The sequence below is a fragment of the Physeter macrocephalus genome, chromosome 4 (genome assembly GCF_002837175.3).
Source record: "Physeter macrocephalus isolate SW-GA chromosome 4, ASM283717v5, whole genome shotgun sequence".
Taxonomy (NCBI): Eukaryota; Metazoa; Chordata; class Mammalia; order Artiodactyla; family Physeteridae; genus Physeter; species Physeter macrocephalus.
The window spans coordinates 3,383,173-3,400,701 of record NC_041217.1 but is presented as its reverse complement, the minus strand read 5'-3'; the positions used below and the strand labels follow the sequence as shown (position 1 = coordinate 3,400,701).

At 40.5% G+C, this 17,529-nt stretch overlaps 1 protein-coding gene across 1 annotated transcript in view; it reads left to right on the top strand.

The window, feature by feature from the left end:
* PTPRC (protein tyrosine phosphatase receptor type C) overlaps positions 1 to 17,529 on the top strand; it is a 119,392-nt gene that overhangs the window by 45,242 nt on the left and 56,621 nt on the right. The window contains exons 3-7 of the mRNA XM_024130585.3: positions 5,512 to 5,538; positions 9,000 to 9,191; positions 15,204 to 15,347; positions 16,139 to 16,216; positions 17,378 to 17,407. Of these exons, the coding sequence (XP_023986353.1) occupies positions 5,512 to 5,538; positions 9,000 to 9,191; positions 15,204 to 15,347; positions 16,139 to 16,216; positions 17,378 to 17,407 (471 nt within the window). The remainder of the gene's footprint in view (positions 1 to 5,511; positions 5,539 to 8,999; positions 9,192 to 15,203; positions 15,348 to 16,138; positions 16,217 to 17,377; positions 17,408 to 17,529) is intronic.

The following is a 17,529-nucleotide window of genomic DNA, read 5'->3' as shown; positions in this document are numbered from 1 at the left end:
CCTGTTTGGTGATGAGAATTCAGCACAGTCCCTTCTGTCTATGATTTTTGCTAACATTCTGATAATGTCTGAAATGCAACGGACACTTGAAATCACTTGAAGAATTACAAAGTGTGATGAGACATTGGCAAATTATGCAGACATATGGTAATATTGTCTCCTCTAAATATTTAAGTAACTTCACCCATCCTCTACTTTACCATGTTTTTGTTTGTTGGTTTTTTGTTTTTGTTTATTTTTCGCCAGACCTCGGGGCTTGTGGGATCTTAGTTTCCCCATCAGGGATTGAACCTGGGTCCTCTGGCAGTGAGAGCGGGGAATCCTAATCACTGGACCACCAGGGAGTTCCCATCCGCTACTTTATCTTGTGTGGAGAGACAGTCTCTGCAGAAGTATTTGTCAGTGTACATTAATATAAAAGTCAGCAGATTATTTGGAAGCTGGATATGTCCTTTAGATATTACTTAGATTTATAACTAGTCTATTTCACGTAGATTGTCTTTATATGTGTTCCTACTTTCCCAATTGTAGTTAATTTTTTGATCTTTTGAAAACTAATTGAAATATTTTTTTAAAATGTATGTAGTCTAGTGGATATAGCTTATTGAAATGAAAGTGTCATTTCCAGTTACATTGCTGTAGTGCCTGAATGTTTTCTTAAAAATGTTGGCTTACATTTGGGAATGGCTTACATTTGTAAAATTTTATTTTCAAGTGCCTCTGTCCTATTTTTTGAGTGCCTAAATAATTTTCACATGACTTATCATGTTGACTAAAAGTGTTTCAGGGACTGCAAATCTGCTTACAGGGACTTTGTGACCATGAGAACAAGCGGTTTTAGTCTTACACTGAGTATAAACTGTGTTGCTGAGGGCTTGGGATTGTCTTTCAAAAAGATAGAAGGCTCTGTGTGTGTAATACTCTATAAAGAAAATGAAATAAAACATAAGCATCTGTGTTTTAATACACTAAAAATCACTCAGTGGATGAATTTAGATTCAGCTTCTGAGATAAATGGATAGAAAAGAAAATGCATATTCAATTTGAGAAGCTTTTATGGGAAATAAACAGGAACAGAGAAGAGAGGGAGTGTGATCAATGTTTAGATATTATGTTGTTTTCCATGGATGCTGAATTTTGTTGCATTGAAGGTTAAAGGATTTGGGGCAATGTTGGATAGGAGACCATGATTAGACCAGAAATATGTAGATATAGGTAGAGATAGATAACTTATAGATATATAGATGTAAAGATATGTTATTATTCTATTCCCAAGCTCCAGAAGCCTCTTCACAGCTAAACAAGAGATGTGTGAGTTGTAATTCTTTTGTCGATGCTACTGTTGTTGGGTTGCCTTTCCTGTCAAAATAATATCCTGTAGTAAGTTAAATTGACACGCCCCTGAATTTTCTGGTATTGGTCTGTACCATACAGAGAGCATTCACTTAGCAAACTATAATTTAGTCTGAATGTCTCTGTTTAGGGTCAAGTTTATTTTAGCCTTTGTAACACTATGAGTCATTTACTCTGAGGTCCGATCCTGATTAAGATGCTTTTTTACTCAGCTTCTGAGCTTTTCATAAACACTGATCCCTATGGAACCTAAAACACTGGCTAAAAGAATTTCTTGGCTGAAAGGTCAAATGGAGAGAAAGGCTAGAGGGCCAAGTTGATGGGGAAAGCAGGATGCCGGAGGGTGGAGAGATGGCCTGCGGAGTCAGACGGGCTCGGGGTCAAGCCCTGGCTAGCCTGGACCAGCCCTGAGAGCTCGGTCAAGACATCCGTCTTCTCTGAGCTCTTGAGGGTTGCTTTGATACTTCAGAAAGAAAATACAAGCAAAAGGCCTAGCGTACCGCCTGGTACCCAGTAAACGCTCAGTACACATTAGCAATTAGTAATAAAATATTGTTTCTGAAATGTTCTTTAAAAAAGACAAATCTCTAGTAACTGTCTTCTTCATTTTGGTAACTTTCCTTGCTCTCCTTTTCCAAACTTAGACTAAAATACTGAACATCGCCTATTTCCTTTAAAGAAATGCATTTTTCGAACCAGTTGGAATTAAATGAGTATCGCTGGGGCATTTGACACAAATGTGGCCTGATAAGTGGTCTACTGGTTGGAAACATTTCTAGCATATTTATTCTAGTATTCATAGTTCTTAGGAGAAAAAGAAATGGCTTCCTCATTGTCCCATCATTTCTTTTCTCATGTCCACAATAAATATGTGATAAATTATAATTCCTCATTATAAAATGCTCTATGTCATTTGTGTTATGTATTTCAGTGGCAAAAAATTAATAGATTAGAACAATAGATTATAGTGGTCTGTGGAATTAGTGATGGAGCTAGTATGGGTACCATTAAGATTTCTCTTTTCTCTGTCACCAAATCTACTATTTGATTTTTCCTCTATATTAATGGATTCCGTCACTCAGGAAAAAATTCAGTCTCCTTACCTAGTCTCTAACGTTCGCTCTTGGGTTTTGTTCCATAGCTGTTGTTTTCAGGTCTGATTTCTCCCTTGCATTTACTCACGTTCAGAATCATTCAGCAATGACTTGTGGACCACATATTATACGCAAGACTCTTTGCTATGTAGCCAAAGCTTCTTCTCTTCCTCCCCATCCTCATCTTGTGTGATTCTTGCTGACCTCAGGTGGACGGGATTTTATTTATTAGTCATAATAAAGGACATCTATGACTTAAATGTCTTTGCAGACCACTGAAGATTAAATCTCTATCTCTATCTCTATGTCTTATGGGTTATGAGCTTTTCCAGGGAAAAGGACCATGCCTTCATCATGTTCAAAAGTAGCCGCTAATAGCATGTCAGCAAAACAATACATCTTTCTTGGACCTGACTGAATCAAATGAACTTGTCTGAAGTTCCAAGAATTTAAGTGTTTATACCGAGAAGCGGCACATCAGAATAGTTTTAGATACTTAAAACCTTATATATATCTCAGATGAAGAAGAGGGGTGTATTCTATGAAACGTGTTCATACACTTAAACTAACTTGAATATTTTGAATGTGGCAATATGCTAAATTCTTTATGAACAATTACCACGAGGGCTATTTTTTCTTCACTTAAAACACAGGATGTTAGTTACTGATATGCTGATATTTTATTTCTCTTATTACTTTTTTTTACAAATCAACACAATTCTAAGAACTTTATTTAGAAGGAAATAAGAATAAATGAGAGGAAAGGGAAGACTATTAACAGGAAGATAAAAACTTTAAAAAAGTCATTTTATATGGGATAGATAGATAAAAGCTGACTAAAGAGGAGGGACAAAAATGCAAATAATATAAATTGAAAACAAAAGTATGAATGGTTAAGAAAAAGTAGACTCAACTATACTTCAATAAAATAAATTTTAAAAAAGAAAGAAAACATAGAGAACTATAATAAGAAAATAAAGTATTTTATATATTTTTAAAAATATATTTTAATAATTACACATATTTATATAATATATATTTTACATATACATATATAAGATACAAAAATACATTTTATTTTGAGGAATAAGCCAGGAAATGTGATTGAAGAATACTGGGTCATATACCTCTGATGGTGCTTCTGAGGGGAGAGCGTTTTTTCAGATCAGTTTGTTCTCAGAAAATAAAATCTCAGGGCAGGAAGTACCTTAAATACTCACCCACCCATACTTCCATCTGATGCTTACTGCCCTTCACAAGGTGAGTTGACTGTCATCTGGGGGAGAACTTTATGATCTCTTTATTTAATTGTCACTTACTAAGATGGTGGCTGGATCCACGTCTTACTCCATGTGGATGGAATCCAGTTCCCATCACGCCAATAAAGCCGGTTTTCCCAACATTCCCACAGACCCTAGTGATCAATCCGGTGACCTATGTTAGTACTCATCTTAGTTCAATCATTTCCTTCTTGAAACAACCCTTGCTCTGAAGTCTTGTTGACTTCGGTCTCCCCCCTGCATGGAAAGTTAGGTCGCCTTTGCTGGGCTCTCCTTCAACATTAACCTTTAGCGTTCTATCCTGGATGCTCCTCTTTTATATGACTTGGAATCTTCACCTCCACAGCTGTAATATCCGTCTATATGCTGATCTGCAGCCTCAGCCCAGATGTATAGCCTGAGCTGCTCACCTCCACATATAACGTTGCTAAGCGTTTTCACACAGAAGTCTCAGGCGTATCAGATGCTCCTCTCCCACCTGCTTTCCTTTCTTCTTTCACTCAGTGAAAGCGTCCACAGTCTACCTACTGAAGTTCACTAAGATGTCCAGTTACCAACTTGAATGTCTTTCCAATTACTCCTCCTCATCCTCCTCCTTCCTCACATTCAAAGATTTACAAAACCTTGATGACTACTTCCTAAGTGTTTCATGAATCCCGTTTTTTTTTGAGTTGTGGGTACAATTTTCCTCATGTAGGACATCATCCTTCTCATATGCTTTTCTTTAAGTCTCCTCATTTTCCTGTTCCCAGCTGTGCCTTCTGATAATCTATCTTCCATTTCGTAACAAGACTGATCGAAAATTGAAATGCTTCTCCATTAGACCTCCCCTTAACACCTCTTGCCGATGGCTAAAGCCTGCAAGATAAATCCCAACTTCTTCTTATTCTAGGACTAAGGTAGCTGTCCATAATCCTTTAGGTCACAGACTAAATGTACCCATGAAACCCTCTCTAACACCTCCTCCACCAGCCAACAACCAACTCTGGGAGTCTGAATTAGGTGATCCTCATATTTGTTTCTGTATCACTTTTCCTCTCATCTGTCATCACACTGTATGGCTTTCTTTCTTTTCCTTTCTTTCTTTCTTTCTTTCTTTCTTTCTTACTTTCTTTCTTTCTTTCTTTCTTTCTTTCTTTCTTTTCTTTCTTTCTTCCTTCCTTCTTTCTCTTTCTCTTTCTTTCTTTCTCTCTTCTTCCTTGCTTCCTCCTTCCTTTTTCTTTCTTTCTTTCTTTTTCTTTCTTTCTTTCTCTTTCTTCCTTCCTTCTTCCTTCCTTCTTTCTTTCTCTCTTTTCTTTTTTTTGTTCTATATCTCACATTGAACTAAGCTCACTGGGGGCAGAGAATTTCTATAACTGGATCATATTTTATCCTAGAATGTGGCATAATGTCTAGAATATAGTAAGTACTCAATCAATAATCATCTTCTCAATAAAAGAATGCATTTGGGAAAAATTTTCCAGAAGTCTTTTCAAAGTCTTTTGCAGACTTGAAATTAATTCCAAAGCTCTCTTTTTTTTCTATTATTTTTATTTTACCTGAGAATTCAAAAACTAATAGCATAGTTTTGACATACTTGGGCTTTGTAAGCATGATATTAAGAGAAGGACTATGGTTTCACTGGGGTAAAATGTACTGAAAATTGTCACTTTGTGAATGTGAATTAACATAGGGATGCTGTTTGTATATACATATATATATATACACATAAATCTAACTTATATTTACATATGTATGTATGAAGTTTGAAACTTTCTAAGAGATGTTTGTTTTCCTTTTTGCAGGACAAGACACCATTCCTTCCACTCAAGGTATTTACATTTTACTTACTCTTGCCAAGTTTATATATTTAACATTGATAGAATTTTCTATTATTTTCTAGTGAAATCGTTTTGTAAGGACAACTTTATAATCATGAATAGTCCTTGACATTCTCTTGTTCTTAACAGTCCTCCTTGTAAGATATAAAGTTTGATAACTACCTGAACATATTTTTATTTGTAGATGTATTATTGTGTATAAATTATAACTTTTCTTACACCTGACAGTAAATCACATAGCAGGTTTCCAATCTCTTTTTAAATTTTACCACTATAAATAAATCAGTTTATTTTAGTTAGATTGCAAAACTTCATAGTTAAGGAACTATATGAGAAATTAGAATTCTAAACATAACTTTATATATCTATATAAATTCCTGCAAGAGAAAAGTTTGGACAATATTGAGATATTTTGTAATAATCATTTCCAAATTCGATTGTACAATTGAATTGTCTTAACAAGTGTCCTAATCCTGAGGTAAATTTAAGCAATGAAGATGCTGACAATAAATTCACATATATCAAGTGTCAAAGAAGAGAGAAAAATTAGATCTGGTTAAAAATAAATTACACCACTTAAATGATATTGTTACTGAAAATATATTATTGATGTCCTGATTAATCATATGGTTGACATTATGCATTAAGAAGATAAGTAAAGCCCTTAAGATAACCTTGATTTAACAATTATAATGCACAGTTCTAATGAGGCACATTCAAAATATTCTGAGAAGTGGATTATTAAAGAAACTCTACCATGGCAGAGAGGTTTTATAAATATATTAAAGTCATTGATGCATAGCAGATTGTGATTGGTTTATGCCACCTAAAGACATGCAACTCAGCATCTCCACCTTTTACAGAAGAGTAAATTCATCTCAACCATAGAAACAGGTTACTTTTGCAGAAGGGGAATAGGAGGGAGTAGAAAGGGGACTGAAGGTTTAAAACAGTAGGTGACCCTTTCCTTATTGAGAGAGTGTCCTGATCTCTGCCCAGACTCGATCACAACAAGCCCGCAAATGGTGAAATCAGGTAAGTTAAAATAGTTGCCCCCAACGCAAATCAGAACGTTCTCCCCCAAATACTGCCAAGGAGAATGTGATCAGTGGAAACCAGTATCTCTCCAAAGTGGGAGCACAGGGGCAATGTGGAATTGGCAACTGAAGCATGTTTTCTCATCCTAAATTCAGTTCTTATTTATGAAGTGAGGGAATGTGCATGGAGCTTTAGAAAGTCTGCAAGGATGTTAAGGCTTCTAGGTGGAGGGTGGTTCTCCAAACACCCTTTCTTCACACACCATGAATTGAATTTGCCCTTGACTGGAAGTAATCCTTAGGAATGCTATTCTTCAAAACAGTAAAGCACTGTTATATGAGATATTTGCAGTGATTTTCCCTCTTTGGAATTCAAATCTAGCAAAAGCGTGGAGGGGGTGACAAAGGGAGAAAGTTGCAACAGTTTCCTCAAAGCAAATGGGATCATTGGAACTTTGCCGACACCAAAACTAGTTTAACCTGAAAACGAAAAACGAATAATTGCTCGTCTATAATGTTGAATGTGAATAAATGTTATTGGACAGAATTTTAAGCTCCTCCCACCCTTCCATCTTCTCTCTCTCCCCATCCCTGTCTCCCTCCAGTCTCTCCCACCAACCCACCTCCCCTCCTTTTACTCAGTATATACTGTAACGATGAGAGAACACTAAAGTTAGATTTAGGATTTGACGCTGAAGACAGGAAGGCACCACTTGCTTGTTACTTGGTTGAACATGTTGACATGTAATTATGGGTAAAAGTTTGTTAATAAAAACATTTATTTGTGAGTTATTAGGCTATGAAATTTTAGGGATTGGAATTTTTCTTTGGAAAAGAACACATATAACAGCTGTCCTATCTCTCTGGATTTCTGTAATCACAGAATAGTTCTGTGATCTTTCGTGTACACTGACGTCGAGGCAATTCCATGCAGCTCACATGGGTTTTACGGGTACTTAGTACAAATGGATTTCACATCACCTTCAACATTAATGAATAAAGCTGGGACTTCCTTGTGTAGTTTCTGTTTCCATTTCTTATTTTATTTTATTTTTTTATTTTTTTAACATCTTTATTGGAGTGTAATTGTTTTACAATGGTGTGTTAGTTTCTGCCATATAACAAAGTGAATCAGTTATACGTGTACACGTTTCCATTTCTTAATTCTCTACTCAGTGATCTTCCATTTCCGTTCTTAGTTCTGCTCTTCTTAGCACTTCTGTTCCTTTTCTGATTCGCCCCCCGTTCTCTCCCTTTTCCCATATTTGTGCCATTCTCACTTGTCCAATCTTAGTGAACTGAGTTAATTAAAATGCTTGTGTGATATAACTCAATTTTTTATTAATCAGATATTGCAAAACAAAATTTGCTATTCATAGAAGTAAACACATGTTAAACAGAAAATTCAGAAAAAAATGCACCTCCATAATCCTAATATTCAGAGAGCACAACATGTTTCTTTTTTTAAACTGGTGTACTTTCCCATTCTTTGAGATAAAGAAATCCACTTTCTGAATAAGAGACACACAAATGTAAAGGCCTTTAGTACATGGTGCTCATTTGCTCTGCAGGCAGGTTTTTCCATTCGTGTGCTCATCTCAGCTGTGCACAGACCTGCTTCACCACGCCCTTGCTACAGTTTTCTTCTCTCTTGCCACAGTTTTCTTTTTCCTGAAGTGAACTGAAACTGGGGAAAAAGTTATATCAGTATCTCAAATTGTGTTTCTTTGGTTATCATGAAAAAAACATTTTTGTAGACTTGGGTCATCTGTATACTTGTTTGTGAATTTTGTTTTCCAGTCTTTTGCTTGGTCTTTGCTTTGTTTGAATTTGATTGATTAAGAAAAAAAATCAGTGTGTGCGTCTAGAACTCTTGTCTTTCGTTTTCTTCTCCTGGAATGCTAGCCCTCCTAATAATCCCCTTCCAACTTTATCTTTCTTTATTCTTTTCTTCGTTGATCAATCTTTCACAATTTCTTTTAATCATCTTTACGCCTGGTGTTTCACCCTTCTGAACCCAATTGCTTTGGACAGTTGAGAATACACCAGTGAAGTGAGAAGAGGGCCGGGAATAGCTGCTTTCACCTCATTTCCCCATTTCCACCTTTAGACCCTGTTCTGCAGCTTGCTTTCTGTCTAAGTCTATATAGTCCATCTAGCCCTCTGGATGCAACTATATTTGTACATATGCATGTGCATACATGTGTACGCATTGTCAAATATACACACACCCCATATACACACACACACCATAACTCATATCTGTATGGTGTGTGTGTATATACACAAGTATAGGTAGGTATATTTACGTCCGTGCAGTAACGGGCTGGGGAGTTAGCTGGCTCAGATGATATGATTCAGGGTGTGACTCACATGTTTATTTTCTCCCCCCTCCATCTCCCGTGAATGTGACAGGACTGAGCACAACGGAAGAGTCCTCTACTCTGCCTCCAGGTGACCCCTTACCTGCTCACACCACTGCATTCTCACTCGCAAGCATCTCTGAACGAGGAAATGACTCCTCAGAGACCACGCCTCCTCCTAGCTCAGAAAGTGCCACCACGGAAGCATCCCTGAGCTCTTGGGATAATGATAGTGCTGTGACAGGTTGGCAGCGATCTTAACGGAGACGGGATTAGGGAAAAACTCGTCTCTCTTTGTTTTTTCTTTTCAAATTTTAAAGTTATCAGAACAGTTTAAGTTATGTTCAGTTTCTACGTGTGAGATTTTACTAAAGTGTGTAAAACGTAGACCATCTAGGTGTTAATGAAATATTGGCCGGCTAAAGTCATGAAGCCTGTTGTTAGGGAGAAGGGGAGGGAGGGAAGTCCCCCTAAGTAAAATCAGGGTGTGTTGACGGGGGGACAGCGGCGGTTCTTGGAGTCCTCTGATCCCCACGTGCTGTATCATTTTCCTGGTTCCTGATCACCTAAGTTTTCTGTAGCCCCGGGGAGGTCAGAGTGTCCTCTTTCAGGTCTTTGTTGGTCTTGCACTCCCCGGCTCTTACCCCAAAGTAGAATTTTTCTTGGTTCAATCCCAGATCCTCAATATCAGAAAATTATTGGAGACAGACAATTTATTATTTTTTAAAAAAACCACACTGAGGATTAATAATTCAGCTTTGCTCTTTGGATTTCTTCCAGGGATATTTGCACTGTTTTTTTTTTTTTAAATATTTAATTAGGGTTGTGAGTCCCAATGGTAGAATTTAAGATGATGTGGTCCTGTTCGTAGCAAAATATCAGAGTGACATGGGTGGTATTTCTGCTGGGGAAAACCTCTGATGCTCCTAGAATCCAGGGACACCACTGATCCACTCGTTCTCTGTTTAATGTTAGGTCCACAAGTGTATCTGGCACATAAACTGACCATTCTGAGATTTGTTTCTGCCTTTTCCTAAATAATGTGCTGTGTGCCACTTTCTGAGGGAAACTGGTTAACAGACATGTTCTGTTTAAAAAGCCTAAGATATTTGTTCAATAAGGTCATCAATCTTAACTTGAAACACAAGCACAGGCAACACCATCACATTCCTGGGTGATGGGTACACGCAGTGTTTTGAGTACCATCCGGATGAACTTTATTGGCTGTGGTAAGTGGTTGAATAAATGTTCAGTGCCTTTCATATCAATTACGGTAATGTATATTTAATCTTTATCCCATTTTCCCTGCTACCATAGGGCAGCGGAGGTGGCTGGGACCTATCTAAACATTGCAAGTGTTTGAATTCCTTTTAACAACAGGAATGTGAGGATGAGGGAACCGATGGCTAGGTAGAACTTTTCATGCTAAACTTTTTTATTGACTCAATAACATCACACAGAGTTTTCTATTTCAAAGCTTCCACATTTCACCTCACATGCACAAATACACACATACAACATTCCTACCTTTTTATTTCCCCAATTTTTTTCCCCTGAAAACGTTAAAGCCAGAGATTTACATATGAAGCAAAGTGCGAGACAAAAAGGTTTAAAATGAAATAGATTGGACATATGGATGAATTATTTAAAAATACTAACTTGCGGGCCTCCTTGGTGGCGCAGTGGTTGAGAGTCCGCCTGCCGATGCAGGGGACGCGGGTTCGTGCCCCGGTCCGGGAGGATCCCACGTGCCGCGGAGCGGCTGGGCCCGTGAGCCGGGGCCGCTGGGCCTGCGCGTCCGGAGCCTGTGCTCCGCAACGGGAGAGGCCGCGGCAGTGAGAGGCCCGCGTACCGCAAAAAAAAAAAAAAAAAAAAGAAAAAAGAAAAAAAAAAAAACAACTAACTTGCTCTGGCTCAATAGTGCTAGTGATAAAATTAGCTTGGAAAATTTCTTATGCTTTCAAACAATACAACACATTTTCTTTTCTGGAAAATAATCTTGGTGATATTTCACTTCTCTACTGAGATAAAACCTATAGGTGTTATTTATTTTATGTTTATGGTTGATTTATACTGTGGAATGGAATGGAATCAAATTTTTCTTGCTTACTAATATATGAAGGGGAAAAATATGCCTCAATCTATCTTTGTAACAGTATAATATACACCATTTCAAAAATTAAAAAAATTATTACAATAAGCATTCACATGTATAACACTAAATTTAATTTTGTAATATTATCTTTATAAAATTAACGTATGCATGTTGCAAAACAGCATTATAGAAGCATTACACACACACACACACACCGAAAATACACTCTCCCCAAACACTGCTCCTTAAAAAGTTGTCTATCTTCCAGACTGTCAGCATATAATTCTGTGAGTGTGTGTTTCCTCATATCACTTCTGATACTAGCTATTATGAATCTTTTAAAACTCTGCCAGTATGATAAACATTTTTCATTTTGATTTACGCTTTGATTTACATTAAAATTTTTTTCATAATAATGAGCAACCTCGCATATACTATTTGGCCATTGTCTCTTACATCTCTCGCACATTTTTCTGGTCTTTTCCTCGTGTAAGAGATTCTTGTATATTGGGGGATTCTTTGCTTATTCTGCGTACGAAGAAATGTCCTCACTTTCAGTTGTGGAGTTGACGGAGAATTCCAAAAGCTCATAGTGACTCGGAAGTCACAAAAGCCACCTGGAAACATGAGCCACCTATGGCTGCATCAACCCAGACGGGCTCCGAGATGTGTAAACGAGCACGCAGGTGCTACCCTTCTGGCAGGTGAACTTCAAGACGAGCAGGCTTGCACTTGAACAGACTGGGCCGTTTCACAGTTTGATAACCTGTAATAACAGTTTGCTCCCTTATAACTTCCTGGTATTTAAAATTTTCTCCTGCGGTGGGGAGATAGTGATACAGTGATCTCGCTTTCCCACCTTAGAGGTTAATCAGCACAGACGCCTCACCGCCGTCTCCCGCAGACCCGCGGGTGCCACTCTGCACTCACGCCAGCTCTGGGCAGGAATGTCAAGCCCAGTTTCTGGCTCCTTCAGACTTGTGCAAATACAAAGAGCGCATGAACGCCGTCTAAGTACGGAGTGAGGGACTCCAACCGCACTGTTCCACGTTTAGCATTTGCTGGTGGATGCATGTGGAATTTCAAACTTTCATAGTTACCCCTATTCCAAGAGGACACCTAACAAAGGTCCTTGTAATAGTGATGAATTGATAAAGAATGAGAATTATGAGAATACAGGAAAAACCTGTTCAGGGGCTTAGTCAGGGCTTTATACGTTTGTGTCTATTTTAGGCAAGTATAATTCTGCAGTGAAAACGTCTTGCTAGTAATAAAGAATACATGCACGGATTCTTTCCTTAAAGACCTCCTACCTAAACAAAACAGTGAAGAGTAGAATGGGTGCATTATCAATAAAGGGCACTGAGAAGTTATAACCACAAATACATCGGTTTTAAAAGACTGAAAAAAAAATAGATGCTCATATTCTCCATTCAAACATCAAGATTCTTTCAGTTCAGCATCTCTATTTATAAAAACTGCAAAATATCCCCTCCCTGGTCTTTCCAAAACCGGTGTCTAATTAGTTCACGGTGCCCCTTTTCATCCTAAAAAGCAAGCAGGTTTCTCAGGTTACAAATGCACACAGCCACATGTAGACACTTAGTGACCTGAGTGACTGAAAATTAAAGATATGAATGGGGAGCCTGGCAGTGAAGTGGCCTTGCTTTAAGTATGGCTCCAACCAGGAAGCCAAGTGTATCAGAGAGAATAATTATTATTTTGAAGGATTAAGACTGCTCCTTCGGCATAAAAATCATGGCAGGCAATCCAGGAAGCTTAAACAGCTGGGAAAAGAGCTGCCCTCGTTTCCCTGCACCGTTTCACTCACTCTGGCTGCCATGGGAACAGCAGTAAAAAGATCTGGAGCTTTTAGCAAACCCACAGAAGCTGTGGATGGGAAGGATCTGGGAAAAAGCTAAGGAGGGTTGACCTGGGAGGCTGGTTGTCACACAATTTAGTCTGCTTTGCCCCATCAAGGACTTCTTCCTCTCCCGGTGGCTAATTCCACGAATTAAAAATCTATTAGGATTAATTAACCTCGTTCAAATTGTAACGGTCGCTCCTAAGCCATCGCTGAGATTACTAAACCAGGGAAAGTAGTTTTCCTATGAAGACGGAAGGTCGGGGATGTGTAGAGGGTGAGGGTGGGAGAGCTCAGAATGGCGTGAGGACCAGGGACCTTGGGGAGGGGCAGAGAGAATGAGCTAGTGAAGCAGCGAGTAGACAACAATGTGGAGGAAGAGGCTAAAGTCAGGCCTAGCTGATTTCAAAATTTGCAGCGGGCCAGCTGTGTGCCTACCATTATTTTTTAAAAGGATTACCAAAAAATGCATCTTCTCCAGGCTCTGTGGGAGGCTTCCACTGAGGATCCCGACCTGAGGAACTGATGTTTAAGTTATTCATCCTGTTCTGCGGTTTAGTTAGATTTGGGGTTCAGTGGTTTTTGAAGACTGAGCTGAGAAGCCAAACTCAAAATTTAGTAGATGCATGTTCAGTCCTAGCGGCATGGATGTGTGTGGTTGGAGGGCGCCTGAGGGCTCGCGTCAGAGCCCTCAGGGGGACCCGCACGCGTGCGTCACTCGGCCGAAACACTGAGCGTCTGGCTGCAGATGCAGGACCCACCTCATACCGTTGAACCGGTGACCCCAGGGATCGTGACAGTGAAATAAGCACACAAAACTCAACTAGGAGCTCTAGCCCCATTTCTTTGGCTTCTGTCGGGACCTCGAGCATCGTGCTAGGGGCCTAGTTGGCACCCAGTGAATACACGTTGCTCCCTTGTGCTGTGATTCTGGGTGTGGCGCCTGTGCGTGGGAGGAAAGATGTGACGTGCGGTGGGTGCTTTGAACCTTGACAGTGAAAAGTCCTGACCAAATACAGTGTGGGCTTTTATCGGCGACAACCCTTGATTCTATACCCACTAGCTCATCTGTAATCGGAAACGAAGGAGATGCCGCCAATATAGCGGGAAGTTCCTGGGCTCTAAACCAGTTTGCTTTCTCCTGGCAAGGGGATCCTCCACGGGGAAGGTAGCATCGTGACCTTCAGCTGGAAGGAAAACAATCCTCCAGTTCAGCAACTGCACGGGCGGGATCCCCTTCAGCTCTATTTTCAGAAAATCGGAAGGAAGCACCTGCACTCAGGGATCCCGCCCCAGAGAGATGCACCGCACCCACGGCGCTTGGCAGGGCCGGGCGGCAGTTCCTCTTACGGTAACCTCACCGCAGCAGCCTTTTGCCCGCAGAGCTCACGTCCATCTCTGTGGTGCCTGCGCCAGCCAGCGGCACCCACTCTGTGCATTTTCGGTATTGCCTAAGGCAGCCCCCCGCCAGGAGGCTTGGCCTCGCTGGGCAGTCCACGCTTTCTCCCGAGGTCCCAGATACTTTTAAAATGTGTGCTGCGATGCCAAAGCTACATAGCTTCTGAGGTGTCTGCGTTTCAACTCATCTCTCCCATAAGCCGTGTTATTTTTCATCCCATTTTGTAGACACGTAGGTTGTGAGGTAGCAGGAGTGCTTGAGTGTCTACTGCCCGGCCTTAGCCTCTAAAGTGGTTTTTTTTTTAAATTTATTTTTGGCTGCCTTGGGTCTTCATTGCTGTGCATGGGCTTTCTCTAGCTGCAGCGAGCGGGGGGCTACACTTCGTTGCGGTGCGTGGGCTTCTCACTGCAGTGGCTTCTCCTGTTGCGGAGCTCGGGCTCTAGGCACGTGGGCTTCAGTAGTTGTGGCACGTGGGCTCAGTAGTTGTGGCACGTGGGCTCAGCAGTTGTGGCATGTGGCCTCAGCAGTTGTGGCTCGCCGGCTCTAGAGCACAGGCTCAGTGGTTGTGGAGCATGGGCTCAGTATTTGTGGTGTATGGGCTTCCGTAGTTGTGGCATGTGGGCTCAGTAGTTGTGGCTCGTGGGCTCTAGAGTGCAGGCTCAGTAGTTGTGGCGCACAGACTCAGTAGTTGTGGCACATGGGCTTCGTTGCTCCGTGGCATGTGGGATCTTCCTGGACCAGGATTCAAACCCGTGCCCCCTGCCTTGGCAGGCAGGTTCTTAACCCCTGCACCACTAGGGAAGCCCTGGCCTTAGCCTCTATTAATAAACATGCCTCTGTGGGCTGTGTGGCCCCTGCCCTTGTGGGGCAGGAATGCTGATGGCCTTTGTGATTGCAGGGGCTCCAGGAGAGAGGACTACACCCAGCACCTTGCCTGCAGACACAGCTTTCCCACCAGTAACCACTCTCAGCCCTGCACTCAGCCGTCCCACTTCCTCACCTGCACGCATCTCCAACTCGACCACCCAAGACAATGCCTCAGGTTTGACTGTGATGCTCTAGGTGTTTTAGGTTCTGGATAATGAAATGGAAACTTGAAAACTGTCATGCAGCTCTTTTATTTCACACCAAATATGACTGTGGGTTTCCTGTTTTACAAATTTTCACACAGTGATACTAAATTAGGAAAAAAAAACAGAAACAAAAACCTTACCAGTAAGCTTTCTATGGGCATATTTTATTTTATTATTTATATTATAAAAGTTCACGGTGAAGAAGAAAGATAACAAACTTTAATGTCCTATAGCCCTGAGATCAAATCCAGCCTCTTCAACTTTCCAGTTGACTTGAGGACAAGTTACTTAGACTTTCTGGGTGTCAGCTTTTCTTTCTGTAAAAATGGGTATAATAACACTCATTTCATAAGACTGATAGGAAAAGATGGAATATGTAAAAAGCCTGGTATGAACTGAATAGTACAAAAGGGTAACGGGTATCCTTGTTAGTAATTAAAAGAAGGATAGTTGTAACCGGATGAGAGATAGTTTGGGGGAGATTGCACATGTCAGAATTATACTAAGGAATGAATAGTTTCTTCTCAACGTATACAATGTCTAGTTCCAATTGTTTGCACTCTTAGTCATCCTAAAGGGCCACGTGTAGACAAATCTTTGACTCACTTTCTTATTTTAAAAACAAGCAAGTGTCGGTTCAAACGAGGAGGAAGCCTCTAGCAAAGTTTCAGTTAAGAAATCATCTTTGCTAAAAAGTTTTCCCCTCCACCCTCGATAGGACAAACTCATTAACTGTGACCCTCTGTTCATTTCCTTTCAGATGTGCTCAACACGTCCACTACACCATCCTCTCCGACCCCTGCAGAAAGCATGATCTCTACAACTAATCTCACAACAGGTGACAACCGACCCCCAGTCATGCAGTCATGCCACCACCACGTGCTTTGGACATGCTCATTGAAGGGTCTTCCGTTGGCTCCACCCTGGGCTCTTTCTTCAAGAAGTTCAATTGAGTGTTCTAATCCTGAGGGCTGTGGAAGGGCAGTTAGTCCAAAACACTGATCAGTTTCCGCGGTGCAACAGCCGATGAGATCAGGGCCGGTGTTACTGTGATAACCTCTTACATCATGGTTGTAGCACACCCCAAGAGTTGTGTACTCTATGAAAACTCGTAGAAATGACCAGCTATACTAGGACTTCTAAGAGTGGGTTTCGGTGTTGGTATGAAAAAGAACAATTCTCTCGGTGGGGCTCTCTGTTCCAAGAGGTCAGTGCGAGAGGAGTGATCGCAGAGCCCCAGACACACACGTGGGACGTGGAGACAGAGGTGGGGGGCTCCATGCAGGGAACGAACGTCCAGGAGGTGGTAGAGTCTGCTATGGGTCAGCCATTCAGAGCCCGCCAGGACACTATTCTCCCTACAAGTTCTCCATCTCAAAGACCAGATTAGCTTCCACAAACCCCATTTCCATCCAACTCTTCAGTTAAATACATATGCTCACACAAGATAGGTCTCAGTTGGTGGACAGAACAATGTGTTACCCTGGATTTAATATATGGGCAAAGAGCTTACAAAAGTTAAACCAGACAATGAAGCAGCCCTTGCCTATTTTCTGATTTTATTTTTTATTTTTTGTAAACAAAGGAGTAAACTGAACTTTCCAGGGGTTATAATCATATAAACCTATCTTGAGACTAATCAAGGGCAGGAAGACTTTTAAAATACTTCTGGCTGCGTAAATAGTCAACCACGTCAACATTCCATAATCAGACGTGTGCCCCAAAGTCTTAATATTGTATCATCACAGTTGTGTTTCTTGGGTAAATTCATGAAAACGTCTTATAGAACTAGCTTGTTGGTTTTCGACCTTTGACGTTTTGAGATCCAAACATGCGAACAGGCACTGCAAACTCTGCATTATCTGTTAAACCTAATTCGGTAGATTCTATAGTTTATGAAGATGAAACATTGTAAACCACCCTTCCTCGGAATGACTAGAGCAGAGGTATTCTAAAATGCAATTTTAATAATTTGCATTTTCTTTTTTTTCCATTACAGCTCCTCCTACTACACAAAAGCCATCATGTGGTAAGTTTGTCTACCTAGAGGCAACATATATCACTTTTTTTTTTTTTTTTTTTTTTGCGGTACGCGGGCCTCTCACTGTTGCGGCCTCTCCCGTTGCGGAGCACAGGCTCCGGACTCGCAGG